The sequence below is a fragment of the Aspergillus fumigatus genome, chromosome 3 (genome assembly GCF_000002655.1).
Source record: "Aspergillus fumigatus Af293 chromosome 3, whole genome shotgun sequence".
Taxonomy (NCBI): Eukaryota; Fungi; Ascomycota; class Eurotiomycetes; order Eurotiales; family Aspergillaceae; genus Aspergillus; species Aspergillus fumigatus.
The window spans coordinates 1,749,114-1,773,033 of NC_007196.1; the positions used below are offsets into that span (position 1 = coordinate 1,749,114).

At 50.0% G+C, this 23,920-nt stretch overlaps 7 protein-coding genes across 7 annotated transcripts; 4 read left to right on the forward strand and 3 right to left on the reverse strand.

Annotated features, from left to right (window-relative positions):
- Positions 1 to 680: 680 nt before the first annotated feature.
- AFUA_3G07010 (uncharacterized protein) lies at positions 681 to 2,435 on the reverse strand (the record flags this gene model as incomplete). Its single annotated transcript, XM_749812.2, has 2 exons — positions 1,220 to 2,435; positions 681 to 918 (listed from the first exon to the last, which is right to left on the reverse strand). Exons 1-2 carry the CDS (start codon positions 1,351 to 1,353, stop codon positions 681 to 683), a joined length of 372 nt encoding a protein of 123 aa, XP_754905.1. The 5' UTR covers positions 1,354 to 2,435.
- Positions 2,436 to 3,273: 838 nt separating this feature from the next.
- On the forward strand, positions 3,274 to 6,829 carry aspE (septin). Its single transcript, XM_749811.2, has 5 exons — positions 3,274 to 3,717; positions 3,785 to 3,941; positions 4,071 to 4,143; positions 4,205 to 4,812; positions 4,872 to 6,829. The coding sequence occupies exons 4-5, from the start codon at positions 4,286 to 4,288 to the stop codon at positions 6,004 to 6,006; spliced, it is 1,662 nt and encodes a 553-aa protein (XP_754904.1). The 5' UTR covers positions 3,274 to 3,717; positions 3,785 to 3,941; positions 4,071 to 4,143; positions 4,205 to 4,285; the 3' UTR covers positions 6,007 to 6,829.
- A 180-nt stretch (positions 6,830 to 7,009) lies between these two features.
- anxc4 (annexin ANXC4) lies at positions 7,010 to 11,305 on the forward strand. The gene is made up of 2 exons (XM_749810.2): positions 7,010 to 10,097; positions 10,162 to 11,305. The coding sequence occupies exons 1-2, from the start codon at positions 7,749 to 7,751 to the stop codon at positions 10,471 to 10,473; spliced, it is 2,661 nt and encodes an 886-aa protein (XP_754903.1). The 5' UTR covers positions 7,010 to 7,748; the 3' UTR covers positions 10,474 to 11,305.
- Positions 11,306 to 11,588: 283 nt separating this feature from the next.
- gta1 (glutaminase GtaA) lies at positions 11,589 to 15,309 on the forward strand (the record flags this gene model as incomplete). Its single annotated transcript, XM_749809.2, has 10 exons — positions 11,589 to 12,145; positions 12,232 to 12,643; positions 12,747 to 13,008; positions 13,061 to 13,353; positions 13,409 to 13,851; positions 13,917 to 14,500; positions 14,554 to 14,756; positions 14,812 to 14,955; positions 15,045 to 15,180; positions 15,231 to 15,309. The coding sequence occupies exons 3-10, from the start codon at positions 12,815 to 12,817 to the stop codon at positions 15,307 to 15,309; spliced, it is 2,076 nt and encodes a 691-aa protein (XP_754902.1). The 5' UTR covers positions 11,589 to 12,145; positions 12,232 to 12,643; positions 12,747 to 12,814.
- A 397-nt stretch (positions 15,310 to 15,706) lies between these two features.
- Positions 15,707 to 18,553, reverse strand: cps1 (Gly-Xaa carboxypeptidase; the record flags this gene model as incomplete). Its single annotated transcript, XM_749808.3, has 4 exons — positions 17,885 to 18,553; positions 17,171 to 17,824; positions 15,818 to 17,115; positions 15,707 to 15,765 (listed from the first exon to the last, which is right to left on the reverse strand). Exons 2-4 carry the CDS (start codon positions 17,506 to 17,508, stop codon positions 15,707 to 15,709), a joined length of 1,695 nt encoding a protein of 564 aa, XP_754901.2. The 5' UTR covers positions 17,509 to 17,824; positions 17,885 to 18,553.
- A 51-nt stretch (positions 18,554 to 18,604) lies between these two features.
- wsc2 (WSC domain-containing protein) lies at positions 18,605 to 19,978 on the forward strand (the record flags this gene model as incomplete). The annotated part of the gene is made up of 2 exons (XM_749807.2): positions 18,605 to 19,485; positions 19,560 to 19,978. The coding sequence occupies exons 1-2, from the start codon at positions 19,197 to 19,199 to the stop codon at positions 19,976 to 19,978; spliced, it is 708 nt and encodes a 235-aa protein (XP_754900.1). The 5' UTR covers positions 18,605 to 19,196.
- A 72-nt stretch (positions 19,979 to 20,050) lies between these two features.
- Positions 20,051 to 23,801, reverse strand: AFUA_3G07070 (telomere repeat binding factor family protein). The gene is made up of 4 exons (XM_749806.3): positions 23,402 to 23,801; positions 21,849 to 23,118; positions 20,663 to 21,796; positions 20,051 to 20,566 (listed from the first exon to the last, which is right to left on the reverse strand). The coding sequence occupies exons 1-4, from the start codon at positions 23,631 to 23,633 to the stop codon at positions 20,467 to 20,469; spliced, it is 2,736 nt and encodes a 911-aa protein (XP_754899.2). The 5' UTR covers positions 23,634 to 23,801; the 3' UTR covers positions 20,051 to 20,466.
- Positions 23,802 to 23,920: the final 119 nt, after the last annotated feature.

Consider the following 23,920-nt stretch of genomic DNA (forward strand, 5'->3'; position numbering starts at 1 on the left):
CGCACCATGCTTATTTACGCCTTCGAATGACCCCGCATAGCCGCTTATTGATTCATGTCATGTACGGACGAACTGTAGATGCAGCTCAGATCGTCTGGTCTTCACACGAAGTTATTTGGATGGCTCCTGGTTGCTCTCATGGTCTGTCAGCTGCAGCAGAGTTGATTCTAGCTTCAACTGCAGCGCGAAATATTATGTACTCTAGATTTGAGAGGTGGCCAGGATGGCGAATTCCTTAGGACTGATGATCATTCAGCCCTGGCTTCTCGGCACCCAGTCTGTCTTATAAACTGCGTGCCGTTCGTGACTATTCCTCTCTGAAATTATTTCGAACCGAAGACTGGGTGTTACACACAATCTAGACTTAGACCGTTGATTGCCTCTGCCTTACCATTATGCGGGTCCCATGGACGTTAGTTTTGGCGTGGAATATGCTACAAGCAGCAGTCGCGGCCACAGATACTGCTATGAAAGATCTCGCGGCAACAAGCATACCGAGCTTCGTGCTGGAATACGGTGCGTGTGTTTGCAGCAATTGAATATGATCTTCGAGCTCTGACAACGACGTAGCGCCTCTTGTATGGCTCCATAGCCAAGATCCGTACATGCCCTCCGACATTGGACAGCAACTTGTCCATACTACGCCAATGGTTGACCATAAACCAATCCAAGGGCTCCAGTCACCCTTGACTCTTGATAACCTCGACGGCCTGAACAGTCTGGGCAACACAAGCGTTTACTTGACATCCCGGGAAGGCATTAGCGCTTCTCCGCAGCCAGCGTGGTTCAAGGGCACCGCTCCAGATCAACAGGGCAAGACGAACGGCGCCGTTTCCTCGACAATTATCATTCGCGATCATAACAATGGGACGGTGGATGCTTTTTATTTCTACTTCTATGCGTAAGTCATGGCCGAAACTGTTCGGTGAGGATCATGGCTGACTCATGAATCGAAAGGTACAACGAAGGGAACACCGTCCTGGGTATGGAATTCGGTGACCATGTCGGGGACTGGTAAGTCGAGTCAAAAGATCATTAGCATTGGCGCACAGCTCTCACGCAATATAGGGAGCACAATATGATCCGATTCTCGAATGGCAGCCCCCAAGCGCTTTGGTATAGTCAGCATGCAGGAGGACAAGCCTTTACATACGACGCAACTGAGAAACAAGGCAAGCGGCCATATGCATACTCGGCAAAAGGCACGCACGCTGTTTACGTTATGGCGGGGTGAGTAGACCGACGCATAACCTTGATGATAACGGCGCGTGCTAAGGGGCGTGAACTGTGTGCAGCGATCATGATCATACGATTCCCCATCTGAATCTCCCCGCTGGATTTGTTGTTGACCATACTGACCGCGGGTTACTGTGGGATCCCGTACTGAGTGCCTATGCATATAGCTATGATTCCGACAGTAGGACCTTTCGGCCATATGACCCCAGTTATCCTGTTAACTGGTTGAACTTCAATGGTCAGTGGGGAGATGATGCATTGCCGGGTGGGCCTGAGCTATTCGGTCAGAAGAAGTACAGCGGGGGACCAAATGGACCGAAATTCAAGAAGCTTGTTCGCGACCAAGTGTGTCCGGACAACCCATGCATTATCATCCCGATTCGGGTATGGAGAACAGCGTCGGTAGAGGAAGAGTGACCGGTAATGCAAGGAAATGCGGGATAAAGCTTTGAAACTGTGGAGACAGAGAGTTGAAGCTTTCAGGGCACATAATTAGTGCTTGAGGCTGTGACGGCAAGATCGTGACTGCATTCAGCCCCAAGACATTCAACTTGTACTGACGTCCTAGATTATCTACTAGAATGGGGCATTGTATAGGCAAAACATGTGGAATCACGAACTGGTGAGCTTGCCTTACGGAGATTAAATATCATTTGCGGAGCGGATAGCTTGCCGTTTGTATATTAAATGCTAGGTACGATCGATCGCTTGATATCAGCGAAGAGGATCTGGAACTGATCTGCGCCTGAAGTGTAAATTGCGCCAATTCTGGGGATGTGCTGCGTTCACAGCCCAAACAGTGTTGTTCTGTGAGTATTCCCCATCACCTTGGAAGAGATTTCGATGTCAGCTGCATCGAGGTTCCTATTGCTCAATGGTAATGCATAATTAGGTAGTATTTGAACGGCATCGAGAACAGTGACTACGATCCGTAAGATACCGTCCATAGTCGTAAAATGAATCTCCATCACCGCTTGATCCATACACGAGGCCTTAAGGCCTAAGGCCGTATGAAGGAACTTTTGTTGTTCCAGCCGACACCAGAATCAAAATCAAACACTCGGATCAGAGAGGGGTTTGGGTTCCAGGACAGATCATAATAATAATCTTCCTCAAAAAGCCTAGAAAGGTGGAGAGCCATACCACGTGACCTCATATCTCGCGGCTGTTTCTTCTTGGATTGCGTGGTTTCTTGGCAAGCTAAACCAGACATGGCAATGACCCAACCGAGTAAACACAGCACGTTAAAACTTAGACCCAGACTTACTGGAGTGTCGATAATTAACCATGTCCCCTATCTGATGGATCAACCTGTATGAACGTTGGCGATGTGGGCGCATCCAGGAGAGATTAAATTTAGGTGGTAGCTCATCAAAACACTCATCTTCATACGGCGTACTTCTGAATTATGGAGCCTTCATGAACAACCCGATTCAATGGTCATTTCAGGTGTGTTGTGGCCCCCTGAATGTTCTCAGATGCCCTTGTGCTGGTGAATGCTACCATGTCTACTCCGTACTTAGCCACGAATGAAATTGCTCAGTCGATGTGCCCCTCCGTAAAGCAAGCTAAAGCCCAGCAGTTCAGCCACTAAGACCGAAGACGAGGGTGACCACGAGTCCAGGACCGGTAATGAAACCTAATTCTTAGCCAGTAGGTTCGCCCGAGTGGGGAGGGCTCGGAAGTCGAGCCCCTGGTGAGACTAGGTATTATTTGCTAGGTATCTACTCTGTACAGAGTATTGCCCCTGAATCTATGGAGAAATCTAGGTCAGAAGTTCCTCAACGACATTTAGCTGGCTGAAAGAGAAAAGTAAACAACTACAGTAAGACACGCTGGACACCCAAGGGCTTCTCTGGAGGATGATTGAAGATATAGTTGTAGAACAACATTGGCAAGCTTCGCATGTGCTTGTAGAGCAAAACCCAGAGTTCTGAACCGGACAAAAGAGGAACGGATAGTTAACTGTCTATGGAGTAAGGTGGGAGCTTTTTGGGAGGAGAGACTGTTATCGCGCTCTATTCTTTTGGGCTGATCATCATCAGTCTGGGGCGCCGTCGATTTGCTCCATCTCAATCCATTCTTGCCTGTAAACCTCCTTTCTCTTTTCTATCTTTCCAACCCTCTTTCTTTCTTTTGGATCTTTCTTTTCTATACAAGCGCCGCATCAGTCGGACGCTGTGAGCAGGTATCATCCGCTTCATTTTGACCTCAAGGAAGGCACACAAAAAGAAAGAAAAAAGACAAAAAAAGTAATCAAAGGGAAATTTGAAGATTAAAGGAGGAAGCTTCATCAGCAGAATCCGAAATCTCTTACTAAACCTTACAATCACTCTTTTCACCATATTTTCCTTCCTCCAGCAGAGACTTGGGACTGGTTCCGACAAAACACTTGCTGGGCTGGAGGACGTCATTTGAAATCGGACCCTTCTGATTCCTACTCAGTTGGGTTTCTTATCATCGTTCATTCGTTTCTCGGAGGTGTGTATCCTGGCTCTCAGAGGATTTCGACCAGCGCATCCTGTCTCTGACCTGGCACCGCTTTCAGAGACGCCTTTTCACCGGCCTGTACTCCGTATTGTTTACGACAACTTCGCTACAAGGCAAGAACGTCGACAAGGACGTGCTAAATCGATTTCCCACGTGGAGGAATACGCACTGGTACGCTAATCACACTGAGTCGATTGGCACCAAATTGATACAAGGTCAGTGACGTCGGTCTGAAATAGGAGTAGAAAAAAATATGTTCGATAAATCCAACGATTGAACCAACAACATCCTATCGTGGAATTGAAGCATGATTTGGATGATTGCTCTGGCTGACTTGCATACAGAATCTACTTTGCAGGCGCATCCGTGGTTTTAACACATCTAAAATTACTGTCATCTTGAAGTAACATAAAGAGGGTTGGTGAAACGTCCCATTATTGGTGAGAATTTCTATATCTGAGACACTCCTCATTCACAGTTTCCCCACTTTTCAACTGAATCACAGCCTGTCAGTGATCATCAAGAAGGGGCCTGTCGGATTACACCAATAGGAATAAGAATGGCAACCGTGTCGAGACCCCGGACTCCTGGGCAGACTCAGCCTTCCTCAAACACACTTTCTCCCATCACGGAGAACGGTAACGGTCACTTCAAGGATCAACGTCGTGCATCATCTCTAGGTTTTCTTCGTCGTGCAAAGTCAACTGAGCCGCTGAGTGAAAGAAAATCGTCCGGAAGCAGAAGCAAAAAAAGAACTCAGGCGCAGGAGGAGGAGCTTCGCCGTCAACGCGAGTCCATGCCACAATTCCCTCCTCGTTTGCCCGACCTGGCACCGACGCCGGTCATCGACGCTTTTGGGGGCGACGGACAGCACGACAGCGTTCCCACTCCGTCAAAAGAGACCATTGCTTCTCATCATAACCTTGCCATTCGCAGCAATATGACTACCTCTGCAGAGGTGGTTGATCCTTACGCGCGTACGGAGAGTATGACCCACCGTGGACGTTACAGTTATGCGAGCAGTGCTGTCAGTACGGTCAACAACCCGCGCAGGATGCGGAGGCGCAAGGACCCGACACCCTACAAGTGAGTAGCAACATCGCGTGAAAAATAGTTGTGGAAACATGTGCTCACATTCTGAGTAGTGTTCTTGTCATCGGTGCTCGCAACTCGGGCAAGACCTCCTTCTTGAATTTTCTCAGGAAATCTTTAACTATGCCGCCACACAAGCATCCCATTCGATCTCCAGAAGAAGTCGAAGCATATGAACGCCACTCACCTGCTAACGAAGGCTTCACCTCTCACTACCTTGAAACCGAAATAGACGGTGAGCGTGTGGGTCTGACCCTGTGGGACTCCCAGGGACTGGAGAAGAATATCGTGGACATTCAACTGCGTGGTGTCACCGGATTCCTGGAGAGCAAATTCGAAGAGACCTTGCGCGAGGAGACGAAAGTGATTCGATCCCCCGGCTTCCGGGATACACATATCCATTGCACTTTCTTGCTTCTTGATCCTGTGCGTCTGGATGAGAACATTGCTGCCGCTGAACGCGCTGCCCAAGGAACTTCTAAAGCAACAGATACGCCAGTGATTGGGGTTTTGGATGAGTTCCTCGATATTCAAGTTCTACGGACTGTTTTGGGGAAGACCACTGTTGTTCCTGTCATCAGCAAGGCTGATACAATCACCACAGCGCACATGAGCTATCTGAAGAAGGCGGTTTGGCAGAGCTTAAAGAAGGCGAACATCGACCCTCTCGAAATTCTGACTCTGGAGGACCAAGACGAATATACGTCTTCAGAAAGCGCCGATGAGGATGAGGAGGGAAATGACCCCGACGACAACGCGGATGAGGAGCACAAGGCGGAATCGGACCTTGCCGATAAGGGCAAAGCTGAGGTCTCCCCTCCAGGCTCACCGTCGCAACGAAGCGAACAGACAACCCAGTCTTCAGGATCTCAAGCCGCCTCTCAATATCTTCCGTTCTCCATTCTATCCCCAGACCCTCACTCCCTCGAAGCTGGGGACGAGCCAGTTGGTCGCAAATTTCCCTGGGGGTTTGCCAACCCGTACGACCCCGAACACTGCGATTTTGTGAAGCTCAAGGACTCTGTTTTCACCGATTGGCGCACTGAACTCCGCGAAGCCAGTCGTGTTGTTTGGTATGAGCGCTGGAGGACCAGCCGTCTGAACCGCAACGGCATCTCCGCCTCGCCGATGCAAAAGACTTACAGTGGGCGAATGGGCCCTTCCCATGACGGCCGCCGAACACGGTAGGAATTTGGAGTTGCAGCTCTGATTCTTGCCTTTGAACAGTCATTCAGTCTTTCACCTCGTTTCCGAATGAGGTAAGGTTTCGGCACGCACCTCGATCCGCTTATTTTCATCCTTTGGTAGGTTGGAGTGTGATAAGCTGTCAAATGTCCACTTGACTTGCAATTTTCTTTCTCGGCAAATGTATTCATTTCTTTCTCGATTTGTTCTCTTCAGGTCTCGACAATTTGTCCATTGGTTGGGACACCTTGTGTGATGTCTTTCTTGCACACTGAACTGTTTGAGCCTCGCAGATGGAGCGACTTATTCGTCTCTGTCTTAGAATCACTCGTTCAGCGGCCCGAGATCGGGATGAGCAGCATTTGTAGTAGCTCATCTGGATACAAAACCGGACTGTCGATTACTTTCTCCTGCTCTACCATTTGCAGCCAATTTCTGTCTTTTCTTTATACCACTTGCGTGTTTTCTGTGATATCACTTTTGATGACCTGGTACCTTGTGATTCCGAATACGAGCGGTGTACCGAATACCACGAGCATATGGCGCCATCATGCTTGTTTCTTCTCTTTCCAGATCTGGTTGGCAATCCTCCCAGACGGTGTATTTCCGATTCCCCTCTGAACCAGAGCTAATTTCTCTTCTCCACACTATTCTTGAAAATGACATTCATCACGTTTGGATAACTGGTCTTGTTATTCATTGTCTCTCTTCTATAATCTCATGCTCAATGGTAGGTCTTCTTGGCACCGCATTCGGATGAAGTTGATAACTATCAATTTTACTATGTCGGATTTCAAGAATTATCATTACTAAGGTAGTATTTCACTTCGCACTCCTGACAGCACCAGAACAGTGGATGGCAAGGCTGAAAAAAAAAGCTCAATTTGGCCAACTCGCCCAGAACTTCATCGCCCTTTCGTAGACCAATCAGTCTCCCTTGACCAGGAAAGGTCGGTACTAACTCCGTAGGTAGGTACGAATCATGCGAGGCACTAGACTGCAAGAGGGGTCGCTTGACACAAGTCCAGCTGTGGGCCATTTTCTCGCGCCGTCATTGGTGTGCAGTGCGGGTTGAATGATCTGGAGTTGACTGCGATTCGTTGCAGCTGGAGCGGCATCCTCTGTTATCTGCTGCATACGGAGTACTACTGCACACATCCTGGTGCCTTCATCAAAGACAGGAAGTACATACAGCTGAGCTTCAGCGAAGAGTGCGGCTCAAACTTTAAAAGCCAGCGCAAGATGAGTGCGATCTCTTCGCAATGATTGAAATACTGGAAAACAGGAGGAGAGATATAGATGGTTGTCTCTTTTCTTGACTTTCAACGCAGAACATGCTTATCGGTTTGTAACCAGCCCCGCGAATTCCAGCGCGGGGGCGAAACTACCTCGACCTGTTGTGTGTGTGATTCCTCCCATTCTTAGCTTCAACCTGTTCAGCTGGACTTTGGCGCGGTCGCTGATGATCACGGTAGAATTCAGCCTCGGGCCAGTAACAAAAAGAAAGTGGTTCGCTCGAGCCGCTTATGGGTTCTGAGCCTTTGACTGATCTTTCCTCTGTTCTCTCTTGCTCACATTTCTGATCTGCTTACCCTCCATTCGCTGTTTTGTAGACCTTGACTTTTTCGATTGTTTCGCCTGTATTTCCCCCTCATTGCTTCATTATTCCTGTCCTATTGTTTTTCTATACCCTTGGAGCTTTTGCTTGCCAAGTTATATTGGGTTCTCGCAGGTCTCTCGGAACCATGTCACTGCAAGTCAAAGACCCACGGTCGCGCGGTCGTTCCAAGTCTCCGAGCGGACGCATCCGCGATCGTTCCAAATCTCGTGACAGCCGATTACCCTCTACCGCTCCCGACGCTGCGAGGTCATCGGAGAGAAAGTATCTCGCTACCGATGCGAGGGACGACCATCTGCGCTCGAGATCTCGCGGCCCGCGAGATAGCAACACTTCAGTATCTAGTCATCGAAGCCGTTCTCGATACGATGTTTCGGACTCAGCGTCAGAACGGGATGACCGCAAGGACAGATATCTGCGCAGCGAGCGACGTCGCGACCACTACTACCAATCAGACTCGGGAGAAAGCAAGCTTGCAAAGCGTGATGACAGAAAGGACTATGCGCGGTCGCCAAATCTTCGACCAGTGACGTATGAGAGTCCCTCGGATGACTCCTACTCAGATACGGACGACGAGGCGCTGGCCTACGGCGATGCGCCTAGCGATCTGGAGCGTGATTTCTACGGATACAGAAAGCCAGCGCGTGCGTCCTCGCCTCGCGTAGATGGTCCAGTTATGTCCGGGGCGCTCAATGGTGCTCCTCCAGCCAAGCACGATTCGTCGCGTTCCCGTCATGCTTCAGATGAGGACATTCCCGGTCATCATCCCAGCTATGCCAGACCCGGACAGTTCCAGTATGCCATGCCGTCACAGTATGGCCAATTCCAGCCTAGCTATCCTCCGACATCATCTGCACCGCAGTCAAATTGGGCCCCCATTCCAGAGTGTGAACGACCCGGCTTCGTGCCCCCGTCGTCGCAGGCCGAGACGCAATCCATCCCAGGAGCATTTCCACAACCTGTGTCGACCTACCCTGAGATGACTGGTGCCCCTGCTGCTCCAGTCTTTCCAATGTCTCAATATGCAAATCTAGGGCAACAGTATCCATATGCGGCTCCCAACGGTCGTCCGCTTTCTGTCTCCAATGCTTACACTCCGGCCGTCAGCTCTCCAAATCATCAGCGCGCTTTATCAAGCGATGCAAATACGCATCCTGCGTACGCTAATCCTGCATCTTTTCAATACGCCCATGTTGATCCAAATGTGAAATATAGCTCCAAAAATGGCGCTGTGCCGTATAAGTATTCTGCGACACCCCAGTTCTCCAAACCGAGTGAAGCTCCGACAGCCGAACCCCAACCTACTAGGGCCAAATACTCCGCAGTTCCACAATTTCAAAAGCCAGCCGCGACAACTCATCAGGAGAATGAACAGCGATTTATCGAGATCACGCCCGGGAGTCGGGCTGCTGGCCGCCCTGCCAGTCATTCTGTCTCCTCTGCGAACAACCTTTCAGTCGCGGGGACTGATCCAACTCTTCGACCTGCAAGTCCCATGCTAGAGCCTTATAAGGGCACGTATCAATCTATATCTCCAATGCCGTCGCCTATTGTGATTCCCTCCAAGTTCGACGACGACATCTCTGACTTTGAGCCACTTGACGGAAGCTCAGATGCGGACGGGAGGAGGAAACACTCGCGAAACAAGTCCAAGGATGAAAGGGATCGCAAAGAGCTGAAGCCCGAACGCGCTAAACGCGACAGCAGCCGGGTTCGTCACGGGCGACACGAATCGCAAGACCAAACAGTGGTATTGATCTCACCTAGCAGTGTCCGGAAGAAGGTCACATTCTATGACCCCGGTCCGGATGCGATTACCATGCAGGAGGCTTTGTCGCACACCATCAACATTGATACCAAGGCTCTCATTCGTGTGCTGCCTCACCTATCCAGCGAGGAAATGCTAGACTTGCGCAAGGAATACAAGAGCCATGTGAAGCTACAGGGCAAAGGCATCAATATGGCCAAACATATCCGGCTGAAGCTGGGCAACAGTGCGTTTGGGAAAGTATGCTACGCAACCGCCCTGGGCCGCTGGGAGTCCGAAGCGTACTGGGCCAATTGCTACTACCAGTCTAGCACCTCGCGGCGGGAACTCCTCATCGAGTCTCTAATGGGTCGCAGCAACAGCGACATCCGCGAGATCAAGCAATGTTTCCGTGACTCACGGTACTTGGACAGCCTGGAAAAGTGCATGAAGGCAGAACTCAAGGCGGACAAGTTTCGAGTCGCGGTGCTGCTTGCCCTCGAGGAAACACGGCAGAGCGAGCGTGAGCCCATCGATCCGAATCTGGTCCAGCGCGACGTTCGGGACTTGTATGGGGCCCTGATGTCACGGCACGGGGGCGAGACCGCAATGATCTACATTATTGTACGACGGAGCGACGCACATTTGCGCGAGGTGCTCCGCGCTTATGAAAAGATCTACAACCAAAACTTTGCTCGTGCAATGATTGCCAAGTCGCAGAATCTTGTGGTACGTATCTCTACTTTTAGTTCGCCAAGTATCCCTCAAGATCTTCTAACTTGGTTGATGACAGGGTGAAACACTGGCGCATATTCTCAACGGGGCCATCAACCGACCCATGCGCGATGCTCTGCTGTTGCACCAAGCCCTCCGTGAGAGTCGCTCGGGCAGAGAGCGATCCGAACTTCTAATCTCCCGGTTGGTCCGTTTGCACTGGGAGCCGCGGCACCTGGAACAGGTTAAGAACGAGTATCGTCGGCGCTATGGGGAACGGCTTGAGGAGGCGATTGCCGAGGAGATCCTGCCGTCGCCCGGAGGAAGCGAATGGGGCGAGTTCTGTATCGAGTTGGCGCGCAGCTCGAAAACTATTACTGGACGCGGGTGACGTCTCTTATCATGCGTAACGATTTTGGGTTATGAGTTATGCGTTATGAGTTGCTTGGTCTTACGACACGGGAATGGTGTTATATTTTCTTGGCTTTGATTGATATTGGATCAGGTAAAATAAACATATAAATCTTTTCAGGGGTGGATGCATGCTTGACCGGGGTACACCAGTTACTTACTGAAAACATCCCTAAAAGCGAAGACTAGTTAACTAACTGGCCCCTAGCTGCTTACTCACATCAAGCATTAAGCGTTAGTTAACTAGGAGGTCGCTTCCCAAAGCCCATAGGGGATACCGAAGGCGAAATGTCGATTTTCAAAAATGAAAAGTGCTAGATAGAGTTGATATGTAGTATCTACAAAGTAAGTGTGCGAGTTAAACAAGCAAATATCACTGATTTAGGAGGAAGAGTCTCACTCTCATCCCAATTGCATAGCGACGGCTTTCGTAACTGCAGGCGAGGTATCTTTGCAGGGCGTGGTGAATCAGGAGAGAGATACCAGTACTTGATTATCCTGCACAGAAATTCCGACGGTAGGGCAGTGTAACTGTTGAACTGAATTCTCAAGCCAGGAATCCGCGTGTTTGCGTTTTGACCAAGGTAGGCTTAGTGGCTGAGTTTTGAGATACATAAGGTGGTATTTACAGACAGCCAGTCTCCTTAGACAACGCAAGGGGTATTGGGGCGGACAAAATCAGGAGGTACGAGAGTTGTATTCACTCCGTACCTGCGTTGAAAAGGACTCTCCACGCCGCTGTGAAACCTTCTTTAGATCCAGATATGAGATATCTATCTTCATCACCTGTTCAGCTCTGAGGGTCCCCTTTCTCCACAGTTACGGACTTACACAGTACTTGACCGAGTAGTCAGCACTCGGCAAAGCCAGGTAAACAAAATGCGGGCAGTAGTCTTGTGGAAGTGGCAGAAGTCGAGGGCATCTGATCACTTTCCTGCGAGGGATCAATTAAAGTAGACTAAGAAAACTAGCAATGTAACGATTCGTTAGGAGTTGCGGTCTGGCCATCCTGCTGGACTACCCCACACTATGTCAGCACATCCACTATCTTTGAGGGCTGACGGTTGGCGTGTGCTTTGTCCAAGGGGTTTTAACCTTGATGATGAGCCTCTTTTCCATGTTGAGTGGAGGCCATGGGAACCTGTAGCAGGAGAAATACGGTCACACCCAAATTGTATCCATCAAACTGACCCAACTCCCTTCCACCGATGTTCCTGGCCTCACATGATGGGATCACAAATCTCGGTCACATTGGCATTTTGCAAGTTCAAAGATGATCCAACCCTTGCAAATGGCTGTAGACGGTGCAATATATGCTTCGACGACTTTGGGTCGTATGATTGATCCGAGGTAAATGGCGGTTGTGGTGGAATCGAACCCGGTACACTGCGGTGTTCCATGTCACTTTCCCATTTGGGAATTGTTGTGCAATTTCCCGTCTTGTCTTGTTATCTTCGTCTCAACATCCTTTGCAGGCTTCCTCTTTTCTCCTCACTCGTCTCATATTTTCTTGTGACTTGCACTATCCAACTAGTCACCACTAGCTACTATATTACCAACTCCGACCAATGTCACTCTCTTGATTTGACCTATCTCTATCTCCACACTGTGTTGACTGACAGTGCCTGTCGTTACTCCCCCCGTCCAAGTAGGTAAGCATCTTCTGACTCACGATTTGCCATTTGGGCTCAACTGGCCTCATACTTGCTCCCGTCAACCTCGCTAACCTAATGCTCAGGTGGATCTCCAGCACAAGCACTATCTAAGCGTAGTGCATGCACCTTTGGCTTCGTCAATGGCGATTAGCCTATAGACAGCCAATATTGCAGCAATCACACTGGCCGAGAGCAGAGAGGGGAAACAGCGAGTGAGAAATGAAAGATTAATTATCTGCACATTGCAGTAAATAGCACGATCATCCCCACATACTTGCCTCCCCCCCTGCCCTTGTTCCCTCATACCCTTCCCTTGGCTCGCTGAGCAGGAGGTCCATGTGTCTCTTCATGCCAACAGTGACATGTCAGACGACTTTCCGGAAGTTTTCTATCATGCGTGTTTCCATACCTCAATGTTCTTCTAGACCGTGGCTCGACTGACCGATCTTTAGTCATACTGAGTTTCCCCCTGTCAAGGTTTCTTCCTTACTTCTGGTATGTCGATCTTGCCCAACTATAAAACCGCCCCTAGAATTCCCGTAAACATTCTCAACTGGAATCTTGCTTAATGTGGGACAATTGCTGATCCATTGTTTAGCTTTCAGATCAGACTCTTCATAAGATCTTTCATGTGTCCTGCTTGATCGTCGGGTAAACATTATCACCATGCAGCTGTTCCCTCTAGGCGTGTTAATCGCCTTCCTGGCTTCCCTAGCAGGAGCGGTGTCAACTTTCTCTCCTGCACGACCTCCCGCGCTGCCCTTGGCAGTAAAGTCTCCTTACTTGAGCACATGGCTTTCTGCAGGAAGTGATGGAGGTAACGGTGGCTATTTGGCCGGCGAATGGCCGACTTTTTGGGAGTAAGTGTCTGCTACAAAGTGTGTACGCACGTTTCTGATGAAAAAAATACAGGGGCCAGATCAATGGCTGGGCTGGGCTAATCCGTGTCGATGGTGCTGTCTACACGTGGATGGGTATGCCTGGATCGACAACTGCCAACCAGACTGCATACGAATACACCTCAACAAAGAGCATCTTCACATTTCACGTGGGAGATGCAGTGGAGATGAAAGTCACTTTTTTGTCTCCCATAACACCAAATGATCTACGAAGGCAGTCACTGACATTCTCCTATGTTCACGTCGCGGTTTCGTCAATTGACGGCAATTCTCACGACGTACAGCTCTACTCTGACATTTCTGCCGGTGAGTCTGAATAAACGTCGACTCTGCAAAGTTCTTTCTTCTGATGAAATTTTAGAATGGGTGTCTGGCGACCGCACTGCTGTTGCGGAGTGGGAGTATGGTGTCACACACGATGGGGTTGCTTATCATAAGGTTCACCGTCAGACCCAGCTTCATTTTTCGGAAGTCAGAGATCAAGCGGAATGGGGTAACTGGTACTGGGCAACTGAGCATAGTGACAGAATGACCCACCAGTCGGGGGCTGATGTTGCTGTTCGCGGTGCATTTGCCTCTAATGGAACCTTGGGCGATTCAGAAGACTCGAACTACCGTGCCATCTCCACAAATTGGCCGGTTTTTGGCTTTGCAATTGACATGGGGTCGGTTACATCGTCCTCAGTCGAGACGCACTTCACCATTGGGCTTGCTCAATCTGAAGCGATACAATACAGCAGCCCCGATGGCATTCGGGCAGAACCCTCCTTGTGGACAAGCTATTTTGACGACGAGTTGGCTGCTGTGAGTGCTCTTGCTGTTAGGTATATACCGTTGCTGGTATTTGTCTAACCCTTGCTATGTTCCAGCTTGAGTTCTTCCATTACGACTATTCAACCGCAAACAAGCTCTCTTCGGCATTAGACGAGAGGATTGCGCGGGACTCCGTAGCAGCGGCTGGCCAAGACTACTTGACTATTACCTCTCTCAGTGCTCGTCAAGCCTTTGCTGCAACTCAGTTGTGCGGCACCCTGCAAAATCCATATCTCTTTATGAAGGAAATATCCTCCAACGGTAACATGAACACTGTGGACGTCATTTTCCCTGCTCACCCGGTATTCCTGTACACCAATCCAGAGCTGCTCGAGCTTTTAATGAAGCCCCATTTTGAAATCCAAGAATCCGGGCAATACCCTAACGCTTATGCCATGCATGACATTGGAACCCATTACCCCAACGCCACTGGCCACCCTGAAGGCAACGATGAACCAATGCCGCTTGAGGAATGTGGAAATATGATAATAATGGCTTTGGCGTACGCACTCAAGTCATCTAACACGGATTATCTGAACGAACACTATCCATTATTAGAACAATGGACATCATATCTCGTCGACGAAGCTATCTACCCGGCAAATCAGATATCGACGGACGACTTTGCTGGCCCCTTGGCGTAAGTACTTACCTCAGACTTGACCATTGATGAGCTCTAAAGTTCTTCTATAGCAACCAAACCAATCTGGCTCTGAAGGGGATTATTGGTATTGAGGCCATGGCAACCATTAGCAAGCTTACCCACCACGCTGATGCAGCAACCAATCGCTCTGCTATCGCCCACGATTATATTGATAGGTGGCAAGTACTGGGTATTGCTCATGAGGCGGATCCTCCGCACACCACATTGTCTTATGGCTCAAATGATTCTCACGGTCAGTTCCATTTCTCTTCTTCCTTTTAGCGGTATCAGTAGCTGATCGATAACAGGTCTCCTGTACAACCTTTACGCCGACCGAGAATTGGGCTTGAACTTGGTGCCTCAATCTGTTTACGATATGCAGAGCCACTTCTACCCTACGGTGCAGAAGAAGTATGGGGTGCCGCTGGACACCCGACACCAGTACACTAAAGGTGAATTCCTTGCCTTTCGTATACCCACCTGCCTTCATTGCGTTTTTGCATTTAAGGAAATATTCAGTAATCTAACAAGAGTCTTTTAGGTGATTGGGAACTATTCACAGCGGCGGTTGCCTCAACGAGTACAAGAGACATGTTCATAGAGTTGCTTGCGAATTGGATCAACCAAACACCTACCAATCGCGCTCTTACTGACCTCTATGATACTGTTAACGGAGAGTAAGTTTTTCTTATTGATGTTCTGATTGCGAGCGCTGCTAACATTTCAGTTACCCCGGAATCACCTTCATTGCGCGGCCCGTGATGGGCGGTGCTTTCGCCTTATTACTTCTGGAGGAGGGTCTTTGATGAGCATTAATACCCCTAGATCGTTCCGGTCATTTTTCTTGTCAATTCGACTGCGACACAAGCTAATCATTCTTGTGTATGAATTCTTGGATATGTCTTGGATATGTCTATTATTATTACCATCTTTAGACCAAGTACATGTCACCGAGCCACTGCTTGGCACGCAGCTAAGCCAGGTTTCAGGTGCACGTCTATAGCCCGTTATGCATGACTATCACAAATTCACAAATGCTACCTGATTCGCTGTTAATCTCTAAATGCCACCTTCAAAAAAAGTAGATTTAGACCTTGGGAAGGGATTACTCCTGTCGTCCAGTTGGCTGACCAAATCGAATATACAACGACCCATACAGTACATCGAATGGCATGGCTAAAAGACGCTTCAGCGAGAATTGATTCAGAGGTCGTGAGAAATTTCGACCGAGTTGTTCCAAGCATCAAAAGAACGGATCAGGTCTACAAAGGTCAGTACGGATAGGCAACTCTGTCGCTAGGGAAATCAACATACTGTAATATAGAACCATTGCCTCGAGATGTACATCAATAGCTACTCGCTCGTCCACCGTATGGATGTTCAGGCTACCGCCCCTGCGAGACGGACTCCAGCGGTAGATGTTTCGCGACAGGGCCCAGTAAAACCTAGTGTCGGTATTTCCCGTCATGATGTCGCCGCTGACCACCACTGTCTTGCCCTTCAAGCTGGGCACGGACTCGAAGGAGGTGCGCGCGACACCAGCGAAGCGAGCCCAGACGGCGTCGGTGTCGATATTGGTAGGACTCACGGGAGCAGGGACAAGAGGCGTGCTGAGGGTCGTCAAAGTGAGTTGATTATTGACAGCTGGCTTATGGGCAGTGGCGGCGGTCGTTTCTGGAAAGGCGGTCCATAACAAATTGTGCTTGTCAGCGATGGGGGCGATGATGTCAATGGCGCGCTGCTTGATGAGTTCTGGGGTTTGATGGAGGGCGATGCGGTAGTTGACGAGCGCGGAGATCTTCTCGGGTAGAGCGTTTGCCTTGATGCCGCCGTTGAAGATGTCAGCGGCCTGCGAGGTTTGCAGGATGTATCGGAAGGCGTCGCCGCGGGAGGATGCCAGTTTCTCGGCTAGCGCGACGTGGTCGGATGACTGAAGGCCGGAGGCAAGCCAGGGTTCGACGTGGTTAGGGGAGTAGCGAGCCTGGCATTCGAGCATGCGGCGGGAGGGGTGGTCATCTGTCAGTACAGGGACGAAGAGGGCCTGTCGCTCGAGCTCGTAGATGATCTCGGCCATGATGCCGATCCCTGTGTGAGGGGGTGGGATGGAGCTGTGTCCGCCCGCGACGTCGAGCGAGAGCACAATATCGATGCTGCCTTTCTCTCCTACGCCAGGAAGCGCGTATACCACGTCATCGCCCAGAGATTCGAGACCCATGCCGCCCTCGTCTAGGATAAACTCGAAGCTGTCGGGGCCGTACTTCTTTTCTAGAGCAGAGGAAAGCGAACCAGCGCCGAGGAAGCCATGAGACTCCTCGTCAAACCCGAAGGCGAGAACAATGGTGCGTGTCGGCTGCCAATTCTGCTGGAGCAGATCTTCGATGACGGACAGGAGGCCAATCAAGACATTCTTGCAGTCGCTGGCTCCTCGGCCCCAGAGCCACTCGCCATCGAAGTGGCCAGCAAAAGGGGGGTAGGTCCAGTCGGAAGGATCATTTATCGGTACAACGTCTTGGTGAGCCATGAACAGGATCGGTTTAAGTGAGTCATCGGTACCGTTGAGGGTGTAGAGCAGGCCGAGTCTGTTGACATGATCCACGGAGGCATACGAATGACTGAACGTATCATTTGAGCATCCCTCGTTCTAATAAATCGGGAGAGTAGGCCTACATCAGAGGAAACAGCGATTCCAGGAGTTCTTGGAACTCAACAAAGGGAGCGAATCCCTCATCAAACGGGTCCGTCATGTAGTCATTGACAGTGGTGGGAATCTGGACGGCTCTTGAGAGACGGTCGACCTGCTGCAGCCGAATAGTCTCATTCTGGACATATCGAAGTGCAGAAAATAGTCCATCTTCAGGCACTTCGACCTTGGGTGCCAGAGGGCAGATGTTGTTGGTGCCAGACCAGGACTTGAGGATCTGCTGCGGAGAAGGAATGCTGAGTGACATAGCCGAGGGTATTCCGAACCCTGTGAGGGCCCAGACGACGTGGGCGATCGACCGCATTTCCTTCAGTTTCTCAGGACCAAGCTTGGGTGTAGATCGGAGAGTTGCACTGGAAAGGAGAGAAAGCCAGAACAGCGTTATTCAAGACATTTATCCTATCTCTCGGTGCAAGTCCGTTCTGCGCAGCTGTTATCAATACGATCTCCTTCTCCGCATGCACTTCTGTCGCTGTGCATCTCCACCATTGTGAGACGTCTATTTGACAGGCCAGTTGAAAGATAATGGCGGGTCAATCCGCTCGCCAAAGAATAGCTTTGCCTGATCGGGAAGGTCATTAGCGGTTGGTCTGTAATGACGAATCTCTAGGGAAAATGATCTGATTGAGCGATGAACCGGGATATTTAGGATGCCAACTGTCCAGGAGATTTGGACTTACCGGCATGTTTAGAAATTATCAGACCCAACCTCGTCTCATGAGTCGCATGGTAGTATTGATTTGTGAGATTGCGAATTACTGCCAGGTCAGGCAGGATACAGAGATTCCTCCTTGTTGATAATGCACAGCTGAAACTTGGAGCGAGATCAGAAGCTATTTGTCGATGGCTTCAGCATAACTGGAGTAAATCGTATCCTGGCCAGAGGGTACAATCGTCGTTTGGAGCATGATGGCTTGTGTATCGTTGGCCTGGGGGATCTCTGCCTCCTGAGCTTAGAGGCTAGACTTTTTGTTATTTGCCAAAGATTACTACAAGAATTTTATCATCACGAGGCATTCAATCAATGAGCACAAAGATAGTTGAGAATGAATAAGTCGCAAGATCGATGGAACAAAACGAGCGAAGTTGAATTCTTTTTTTGACCAGCAGACCAGGGTCAGGTGTCATCTCGTGACGATGCCTTTGTGATTTTGTTCCATCTTTATTCTTCGCCATCTCGACGTTCTGGTCGAATTTCGGCAGAGAACTAGTCCAGGCAAATAAATCAAAGCGACTGATCTAACTCACTATGCCTTACCTCAGATTCTTCTATCGGACTAAACTTCCACGAGTCTGATCAGGCCATAAAAGCCGAAGCTGTTGCAAGTTGCATCACCGCCCGAAAAGAGCAAGCGACCTGACGATAATCGACGGATAAGAGTACTGAATTGCTCAAACAGGTACCACTCTACGTGTCTCAGAAAACAATAGTACGTTGATCCTTCACAGCACCGGGAGAAATCGAGCCACAAACTAGCGAAATTCGGGGACGCTAAAACCCAGACTGCGGCGAGCAGGCTGAGCAGCCGTAGTAAGTGTGAGCGACGACAGAAATGCCCTCTCTGGAAGCGCAAGGGATCGTCGAAAACCCTGCCACACAGTGCCACTCCAAGGGTTTGGGAACTGTCGATCAAACCAATGAACTCTTTTGGAAACCTGGAGAAACAACAGAGAGATCCGAGGATCAGCATTCTGACGCGGTTTCAGTGTGCTGACAATTTGACAATTTGCCTTGAGAGTCATTACATCAACTCTTACCTGGAGAAAGTGAAACCTGATGCTTGCAGCCCCCATCTTAAATTTTAGCAATGGGTCCTATTTAAAAACCCTGCTCTCTCTCTACACATCGATCATCAAAATACTCGCTCACTTTGTCTTTCCCTGTGTTGATCTTCTGTTCAATCGACTTATTCAATCGCTTTGCTTTTCACTTTTTGAATTACCACCCGCAAACAATCAAAGCAGCCACTCTTTTCTAACCCGCAATCGAAAATGTCTCGAAAGATCCTCCATCTCGCATTCCTCTCGCTTATATCGCTGACACCCCATGTCCTCGCATCCAAGGATTCATCAGCTTGCTACAACAGCCCCGGAGACTTGACCCTGGCCGAATCCTCTGAGTTCATGTCCCGCGGCATGTGTGAGGCCAAGTGCGAGAAGAACGCCGTCCTTGCCGTCCAGGGAACTGACTGCTACTGCGGCAGCAGTATCCCCTCGTCATCCGCCAAGGTGTCGGACGACAAATGCGATACCCTGTGTCCAGGATATGCAGTTGACTACTGTACGTGTATATAGACACTGTTGCGTTGCGTTGCAGACCAGACTACCCAACAGGCAGCTAACTTGTGCGAACAGGTGGCGGGTCCAAAACCTGGACTATCATGTATGACACTCGTCTCCTCAAGGAGGACAGCGACGATTCCACTTCGACCTCGCTGACGGTCAACCCGACCCTTGTGGCCACCATCACGAAGGACAGCGCCAATCCCACAGCCACCATCCCAGCTGAAATCCTGACAGCACCCTCGGCCACCTTCACGAAGCACCCTGGCGTCGCGCAGGACATGCCCTCCGTCAATGTGACCTCGTCTGCTGCTGCTGCTGCGTCAAAGTCGGCAGGCACTTCTTCTGCCTCTGCATCGGCCTCATCCAGCACGCCGTCAGCGTCACCCTCCGGTAGCGCTGGGTCGGGTGCAAGTTTGAGTCGCTCGGTGGGGGCCGCTGGGCCAATTATAGGGGCGGTTTTCATTCCATTGGTTATGTCTTGGTTCTAAGCGATACCCGCTCTACGATGCTCCGCCTCTACGAATGAACAAAATATTCCGTGGAATTGTTAATATGTGAGATGGCTGTGGATCATTACTGCTTATTGCTTATTGAATGGATGCGATTACTGGATATCCGTGATCCACTTGGGCCAAAGGCTAGTTCTGGTACGAATCTGACAGGATGCTGGTTGTGCTGGTCCTACAAAGTCCTGTTTTAATCGCTGGTCGATTTGATGCTGGACGTCTTCTCTAAATTTTGCGAGGTGGTGTTCTGGGAATCCACCAATCGATCTCCAGTCATTCACGACGCATTGTAAAATAAAACAACGACTTAAATAACACAGGACCCTCTAATCAATAGCCAATAATTCAAATTCAAGGGTATCATAAGGCCAACATCACCCAGAAAGGTAAACCTAACGCTAACTCAAAAACAGGCGGATCACAAGGGATGGCGAAGATGGACTATTGTTTCATGGACCTGCCGATCCTCGCTAAGGTTTTGGTACCTTGATGCCTCTTTTTTCCAGCATGGCATAATCGGTAGCTTTCATAGTTACTGCTTCGAAGTTCTTGGGAAGCGGAAGCTCATCCCTGTATTGAGTGTTAGTGGAAATACCCAAGGCAGGCTTGTCTGCATGGAAAGGGAGGGCGCGAAAAGAAAATTACAAGTGACAAGCTAGGACGTACCTAAGAAAAGCGATTTTGAGGTTCCGGGCCCGGTCCTTGAGCTGGACTTGATCACGTCCTTGAATTTGAACCTCGCCATCTTCTGCTGCCTGTGCATCGTTCTGGCGCATGATCGTTGCCCATTTACAACCGTGCTCCCCAATTAATCGGATCAGCCGGGCATCTTCGGCTGGCGTCCAGCGCTGTCGGCCCTTGGACTGAGACGGTGTAAATGTTCTATTCGAATCAAAATCGCTCGTCTTGGCCCACTGTCTTGACGGTGACCGTTGAGTCCGGGACGGAGTTTCAGGCCGGCGGACGACTTCCAGTTGACCTTGAGCTTCCCTATTTTGGGTACTCGCCTGCAGGCCCTGCTGTAACTGTGAGGCAGACTCGTCATGGTCCTCTTCCACCCGCTGGCGCTTTTTCCGTTGCAGCTCTGCCTTTTCTTGACGCTTGCGACCAGGGTCAATCGCACGACTATAGTCCGAAAAGTCATCACTGCTCGTATCTTCGTCCTCAGCTTCCTGACGTGTTCGCTTCCTGGAGGCCGGCGGGGGGTCACGTCTACTGGGTGCACTTAGGAGGTCTGCCTCCTGACTAATTGGGGAAACACGTTCCGCATTATGCTGACGGTCAATGAAAGCCTGGCGTCTGGCTAGGCGTGACTGTTGGGCTGACCGTGTGGGACTCTGGGTTTCTTCCACTGCTCGCAATATGTCCTGGCTTGATGGAGCAAAGGACAATCTGCTCGGCGTACGAGGTCGATGTCCATAAGAAGGGTCGTGATGATGCTCCCGGGTGAACCTATTGACAACCGGAGGGCTATGCGATCTTTCAAGTCCAGCACCGACATGATCGCCGATGTTCAGCTGAGAATCATCAACACTGAGATAATGGTCCTCAGGTAGCAAAGTTGGAGAACCTTCCGGAGACGCAGCAATCTCGTCTGGCTCTCCCTGCGTCGACCGGAATGACTGCGATGAAGCGGGCAGAGTCTGTCGACGGACATCCGAGGCGGACTGCGTGCTCTCGCCGTCCACGACTTGGGCAACAACGTCTGTCTGCCCCCGGGTTTCTGTAGCCTCGCGCGTCAAGCGACGGCGCTGCTGCCTCTGCATAAGGCGCTGAATCGACACGGGATTGAGGAAGACCCTTGAAAGCGGTCAGCAAGAGAGTTAAGCTCAGAAGGTAATCGGGTACCAACGGTTTTGAAGACTTCCGTCGCCCCCTACTTTCTGCGGTTGACACTGGGGCTCGTTCATCTTCTTTAGGAGCGTCCCGTATCTGCTCTTCAGCCCGAGGTTGAGGTAATCCTTCCTGTCCATCATCAGTAGCAGCTGGTAATTGTGCTCTTTTTTCAACTGCGGGAGTGGCACTAGGACGGGGAGTGGCAGTTGCACTCTCTATGCGGTCCTGGTCAGCGAAAAACTCCTTATGCACTGTCTGTACGCTTTGCTGCCCTTGCAGTCCTTGGGCGATTTCCTGAGTGCGCTTTCGTAACCATTGAATAGCCCGCAGTACGAATTTTTGCCAGCGGTAAGCGCTTTTCAACTCTTTGATATCAAAGGTGTTATCTCCAGCTTCTGATATGAGAACAAGGATTTCATTATATCGGTCACAAACTGCATCTCTGTACTGCTCCAGGAAATCTCCAGAAACTGGGAATCTACCGATGTTGAGACCACGCAGTGGAGCGACACTGCTGTTGAAAGCATCTTCATCAAAAGCATCAACGTCGAAAAAATGTTGCCTAATAGCAGCCTCGGGAAGAAAATCAAGCTTATACTGATCCTCTTCCAGTTTCAGTATCAGAGATTGTGTGCGGAGTTCCAGAGCGAGATCGAAAGTATCTTTGCGAAGGGAGCTCTCGCCAATAACTCTCTTATGCTGGCTCTCAGAGAGATCGTTCATGAATGGCAGCGGAAACAAGCCTTCCAAGTTTTTAATTGCTCGTTTCGTCGAGTCCATGCTAACATTTGCCAGCAGCACCTCAAGTGCAAAACGCGCACAATTAGCCTGGTGAAGAATGGGATCTGCACTCCATTCTTTCCCTACTTGCACGCCCTTTTTCTTCAGAGCTGATGTGAGTAGCTGACTGACATGCTTGACGTCAATGTACGTCTGAGGACCGAACCACCTGGCTTGAACTGCCAGGTTGGACACGGAATGTCGGAGGCGTTTGCTTTGAGTGCTACCCGGATCCGTAAGCCTCTTAGCTGAGTTCACAATACTGACGGGATCCGCTGAGTTGGGGACGAGATGGTCCAAGACATTCTTGGCTGCTCGCTCAAGGTCTGGCAGTGTCTCCATCATCATATCCGGATCCAGATTGGTGTCCGGCTCTTCTGGCAGAAAGGTAGTACCGGAGATGTTCACTGTATCATCTAGCGACTCCGGAATCACTTGATCGGCATAGCGATGAACAGACTTTGAAGGTGAATTGAAAGGTGGCTCTTCAGCCACGACATCGAGGCCTGTTTTTCAAGGGGCGAATAAGAGTCATGGTCCAGGACATAGTGATAATGTGAAGAGGACAAGGACAGTAGAGGCATGGAGACATTAACAAACAATGGCATGTCCAAGGAATTAGTCAACAGAAGTAGGCAAAGACACACCCAATTGAATGATCAAGCAGGTCAATCAAAGTTTGATTTCTGCATAGATAATTCAAAACACAGGATAGAGAGGAGGAATGCCGTAGGAGATACAACTACTCAACAGCCCCTGCTCTCAAGGCTAGGGAGCCACTCAACTTACTTGTTCTGCCTTTGTTTTGCCCCCACCTCCTCCGGGGCCCATCCACAGGCGCGACCGCAGGACCTACATAATCCGAACGTCCTGTAGACTCAAGCTCGCGACTTTGACTTCTCGTCAATCGTCGCTGTGATGGATTTGGAGCTGCATGCTTCACTGGCGCATCTTCTCTGACGCTTCCAGCGACCATAGCAGCCTGGGCTGGCAATGCTGAGCGCGACCGTGAACGCGCCATATTCTGACTCCAGGCGGTCAGTGGGGCGGAAGCTCCTCTAAGCCACTCGCGAGGTGCTATTGAGCGATATGAGGAAGTAAACAGTTCCCTCTTTGGATATATTTGATAAGAAACGCTATCTCTTTGATGGAATTGCTGTAGATGTGTGACGTACTCGGTGAACTGAGGATGTTGGAAGGGAACGGAGCGGGAGTTAGCCAGTATTAGGGTGTTGTAGGGTAACCTAGGGTAAGCGTCATTACATAATCACGATTGACAATTGGGTTAGAACCCCAACCCTAACCCTT

Coding starts and splice junctions, on each gene's coding strand:
- aspE (XM_749811.2), top strand. CDS start 4,286: ATGGCAACCGTGTCGAGACCCCGGACTCCTGGGCAGACTCAGCCTTCC. Junction 4,813..4,871: donor AAGGACCCGACACCCTACAA/GTGAGTAGCAAC, acceptor CATTCTGAGTAG/TGTTCTTGTCATCGGTGCTC.
- AFUA_3G07070 (XM_749806.3), bottom strand. CDS start 23,633: ATGGCGCGTTCACGGTCGCGCTCAGCATTGCCAGCCCAGGCTGCTATG. Junction 21,797..21,848: donor CGACGGAAGTCTTCAAAACC/GTTGGTACCCGA, acceptor ACCGCTTTCAAG/GGTCTTCCTCAATCCCGTGT. Junction 20,567..20,662: donor CTCAAAATCGCTTTTCTTAG/GTACGTCCTAGC, acceptor CACTCAATACAG/GGATGAGCTTCCGCTTCCCA.
- anxc4 (XM_749810.2), top strand. CDS start 7,749: ATGTCACTGCAAGTCAAAGACCCACGGTCGCGCGGTCGTTCCAAGTCT. Junction 10,098..10,161: donor CCAAGTCGCAGAATCTTGTG/GTACGTATCTCT, acceptor GGTTGATGACAG/GGTGAAACACTGGCGCATAT.